The sequence below is a fragment of the Piliocolobus tephrosceles genome, chromosome 7 (assembly GCF_002776525.5).
Source record: "Piliocolobus tephrosceles isolate RC106 chromosome 7, ASM277652v3, whole genome shotgun sequence".
Classification (NCBI taxonomy): Eukaryota; Metazoa; Chordata; class Mammalia; order Primates; family Cercopithecidae; genus Piliocolobus; species Piliocolobus tephrosceles.
In genome coordinates, this window is record NC_045440.1 from 145,923,383 (window position 1) to 145,927,926 (window position 4,544).

The 4,544-nt window shown below is 60.8% G+C and overlaps 2 protein-coding genes across 2 annotated transcripts in view; both read left to right on the top strand.

Moving 5' to 3' along the window:
• Positions 1-1,000, top strand: part of LOC111553376 (adhesion G protein-coupled receptor B1) — a 61,892-nt gene extending 60,892 nt beyond the window's left edge. The window contains exon 18 of the mRNA XM_026454560.1: positions 963-1,000. Coding sequence (XP_026310345.1) covers positions 963-1,000 — 38 coding nt within the window. The remainder of the gene's footprint in view (positions 1-962) is intronic.
• Positions 1,001-1,563: 563 nt separating this feature from the next.
• Positions 1,564-4,544, top strand: part of LOC113224880 (adhesion G protein-coupled receptor B1) — a 42,779-nt gene continuing 39,798 nt past the window's right edge. The window contains exon 1 of the mRNA XM_031935837.1: positions 1,564-1,610. Within this exon, the coding sequence (XP_031791697.1) occupies positions 1,564-1,610 (47 nt within the window). The remainder of the gene's footprint in view (positions 1,611-4,544) is intronic.

Consider the following 4,544-nt stretch of genomic DNA (forward strand, 5'->3'; position numbering starts at 1 on the left):
GGCTGTGGCTCCTGGGTGAGGTAGAACACAGGGAGGGGAGCCCAGCACAGCAGTAGGGAAGGGTCTGGCTGAGGGTCAGGAGCAACGCCCAGGAGCTCATGGAAGGGAAGCGGGGAAGTCTGGTTATCCAGGTAGACTTCCTGGAGGAGGACACAATGCCAGTCTTGATCTATGGCCGAGAAGTCAATGAGCAGAGGTGGGAGGCAGGCACTCCCGATGGATGAAGCATGACTAAGGGGCTTGTACCCAGGTGTAACCAAGCCACGTGTTGGTTTAAGGGGCACTGGGGAGGCCAGGCCATTAAGACTCCTGAGGCCAGGCCTAGAAGCCGAAGACCCTGCCTGCAGAGACACCATTTCCACTCCCTGCCTAGCGCCTGAACTCCCCCACTGCAGTGTGCTGTGCCCACTCCTGGCTTCTTTCTGTTGTGTGGGAGGACACCCTGTGAGTCATTCACACTAGAGTGTGAATTAGCCCATCAAATCCAAGGGGACCCCGACAGCGCACAGTCCCATAATAGCACCTGCTTCGTGGGCCGGCAGGAGGCATCGTGAATGCAGTGAAGGCTCTGGCTTGGTGGGTGGGTGGGTAGGTGGGCTCACTGTCCCCTGGTGTCCTGTGAATGAGTAGGCCCTGTGCGGGCACTGTGCCTCTGCCATCCCATGGACAGGTGTGGGGTGAGGATCTGGGCACACTTCACAGGAGAGGCAGCTGAGCTCCGGGGGTGAGAATAGACCTGGCTGCTGGGCCCCCTGCCGGGCTGGACAAGCATCATCTAGGCGCTTGCGGGGGGTGCAGGGCAGGGGCCCCAAGAGCACAGGAGCCACGGTGGGCTCTCCCAAGGCCTCCTACCTGTCTCGGGCTCAGGGGAGGTGCCTGTGGGGGCTGCCCGAGCAGGGCTGGGCCCAGGCCCTTCCCCACTAGCTAGCTGGGGAGGCCTTCTCTGAGCTACCCTCCCCTAGGACATGGGGACAAGGTTGTGGCCCTGCACTCGGGCTGAGGGCGATGTAAGGTGGGGATCCACACTGGATTGGGGGCTGCCTGGGAGCTGCAGCCATTACTGGGTTTGGAGGGGTCTGCTGGGAGCCGAGGTTACTGACGGGACTGTGGTGGAGGGGAGAGTGGGGAGGTTGGGGCCAGTCCCTGTGGGCCCTGCAAGCACGTGGCCTTTGTTCTGGGTAAAGAGGGAGCCGCTGGAGGGCTCTAAGCAGAGGGCCATGTGGCCTGACCTATTTCAAATGACTGGCACCCTGGGAAGCCAGGCGAAGAAGGGCAAGGGGCAGCAGCCACAGTAGCCAGAGGCACCGGTGGTGGCCGTGGAGGGTGGGTACTGTGGGGCTCTGCATGCATTTTCAGACAAAGGCTGGTGGGATTCGCTGGTGGGCAGCTGCAGGGAGGTGGGTGAGGTGAAGGGGAACCCAAGGCTCCAGGTGAGCGATGCTGGGCTGGCCATGCCTTCCCCATTCATTCACGCACGGGCGTCCTGGCTGTGCGCCCTGCCTTAGTGTGCAGCTGTGGGCACCTGTGGGACTGTCATGCACCAGAACGTGCCCCTGGGGCCACATGTGCGAGCACGGTGCTGAGGAGCACCTGGGCGACCCCGAGGTGGAGTAAACGGAACCGGAACTTGTCCCTTGGGTTTCTTGGCATGGAGGTCCTTGGCGACCTTGGCAGGAGCCAAGTGGGAGGAGTCCTGATGGTGGCGGTCACTGGTGGTCTGCAGAGGGGTGGGCAGTGGCTGGACCTGTCATGGGGCCCTATCTAGGGGGAAAGGCACAGCCCTGCTCTGGGATTCCCGTCTGAGGGTCCCAGGTCCCTCTAGGTCCCCACTCCTCTTGGGCAGGAAGGGGGCCTGCTATAGTCAGGCCCCTGCTCAGCTGGTCCTGGGTGGTGTCACTGCCCCAGCTCCTGCTCTCACCCTGGACCCGTGGGGGTGGGGAGCAGGTGTAACTGACCCAGATTCCTCAGGCCTGGGCTCAGGAGGGGACCTCGCTCTGTGACCCAGATATTCCAAGTTTCTGTAGCTTAGACGAGAGATGGCAAATGGTCTCCCACGTGCGGGAGCAGTGGCTGTGTGCGAGAAGGGAATGACTTGCCTGTTTGCAGAGATGGGAACAGGTGCCCCATGCAGCAGGAAGGATTTCAGTCAGACTTTCAGGGGAACTTCCAGATGTTGTAAGTCAGGATCTTGTACAAGAGGATACATCCTAGAGATTTTGTTGAAAGAGGGAGGTCTGAGGCTTTGCCACCTTTCCAAAGTCGACATGTATCTAAGATGCACACAAGGGTCTCAGGTCAGGGCCCACCCTTCCATCTGTCCTGCTAAAGGCCAGTCCTTGGCTGAGGTCTAGTGCACAAGGGAGGCTTGGGTAATTCCCAGGAAACCTGCATTGGCTGAGTTTATTTCCCGGCTTCGGATGGGTCTCAGGTTGCCTCTGAGAGTCCCTTGCAGACCTGCAGTTCAGTCAAGGTTGAGATGTTGTAGGCCCTGGGTGGGAGGGGGCATGCAGCCAGACACACAAAAACTGGATTCCAGGCCCACTGCTGCCTTGCTGTGTGACCTTGAACAATCACTGCCTCTCTGAACCTTGGTTTCTTTATCTACAAAGCTGACCTAAGGGCTCCTGCAGAAATCAAATGATAAACTGCCAGAAAGCCCTTAAGTGCCAGAAAGCACTGAGTGGAAGCCATTATCGTGGAGGTGCAGGGAAGGGCGAGAAGAGGGTCCCTGTCCCTGGGCTGCGTGTTGGGAAGCTGTTCCCCTGACACACATTGCCAAGGCCTGTGGAGCCAGGAGGACGGAGGAGGTAGAGAGGCTGAGAGGGGGGCACCTGCATTGCAGGCCTGCAGGGTCCCAGTGAACCCCCCACCCCAGGATCCAGGCCCTTACAGAATGGCCAGGAGCTGCCTGCTTCCAGAGCTGCCAGCCTGACCAGTCGGCTCCCTGGGCCGGGGCAAGTGCCTTCTTGGTCCCTCCATGGCCTGACCCTCAGCAGAGCAGGCAGCAGCCCATCTCTGTCCCTGCCCCAGAGGCTGATAAGCAAATCAGCACCCACGGCAGGAGCCCTGGGGGCCGGGCGCTGGCTCCCAGGCTGGTCTTCTCCCAGGCAGTGGCGGGCAGCTGTCAGCCTGGCGCCCTGCAGACTGGCCAGTGCGGCTGGGAACCAGCCAGGCTGCTGGCCCCAGCCAGCCCGGCTCCCTGCACCCTCGAAGTGCTCCCAGCAACCCTCAGGCAGGTGGGCAGCTGGGTTCCGGGGCCCACTGCTCAGAGCAGAGGGCTGAGGTTGTGCTGTGCCTGGCCTGGGTTGTGCTGTGCCTGGCCCGTGAGAAGCAGAGCTGTGACTGGAACCCAGTATCAGCTGCACAGAGAAAAGCGGTCTGCAGGACTCTACCTGGGGTGCCCTCTGGCCTGTGCTGTGCTGGCCGTCTTGGTGTCTGGTCAAAGGCTGGCAGGCGTAGACCATAACCGCACACCCTTCCCCGGCCACAGGGATGGGCCCTCTCGGTGGGAGATGGAGGCTCAGGGAGGCAGTGATTCTCCAACATCACACAGCAAGGCAACAGTGGGTCTGGATTCGTTTTTATGTGTCTGGCTACATGCCCCCTCCCACCCAGGGCCTACATCTGAACCTTGACTTGAACTGCAGGTCTGCAAGGGACCGTCAGGTACAACCTGAGACCCATCCCAAGCCAGGAAATAAACTTAGTCAATGCAGGCTTGGGTAACCTGGGAGTTACCCAAGCTTCCCTTGCTGCACAGCCACCAGCCAGAGCTCAGTGGCTCTGTGTCCAGCGTGGGTCTCAGGCCCCTGCCCCACCTGCTCGTCTGCAGCGTGGCGACGGCGGCTTCTGCCCTGGAGGGGGTGGGGGGTGGACACAGGTGGCAAGTGGGATGTTCCTTGTGCACCTGAATGAGACCTTGGAAAACCCTCTGGTCAGGATGTAGGATCTGGGGTGTCACTTGGAGCACCAGGACTTTCCAGGGACCCCACACCCCCTTTCCCGTTCCCTCCATAGCCCCAAAGCCTACCTGGGGCCTGGATCCTATTCTGTGGTTATCAGAATCTGCACTCCGCTCAGGGAGAGGGTAAAGGGGTCTGTGCCCCAGGTCTGTGATTTTTGGGCCATCCTGTGTTAGGGACGCAGAGCAGCCTGGGTCCCTGGCCACCATGGCAGTGGCTGGTGTGGTGGGTGGCTGCCCTTTGGAGCCTGTGAAGGTCACATGGGCTGAGGCCCCCCAGCGCAGACAGAGACATCCTCTGAGCCTCTACACTCTGGAAGGTGCTGCAGGGCCCTTCCAGGCTCCCACGTGCCTCTGTGGCTTCCTTTTACAGAGGGTCCTGGAGATGGGTGAGCCTCGTGCTTCTAAACCCTGGTCCCGTGAAACAAGAACCTGGCCTCACGCTGCACTTGAGAGGGGAGGGGTCTTCCTGGGGCCACACAGCTCAGAGCCAGCCCTGCAGAGCCTGAGGCCGGCTCCCAGGCCTCCTCTCAGCTTCGCCTTGTCTGTGATCTCTGCCACAGTTTTCCTTCTCTGTAAAACA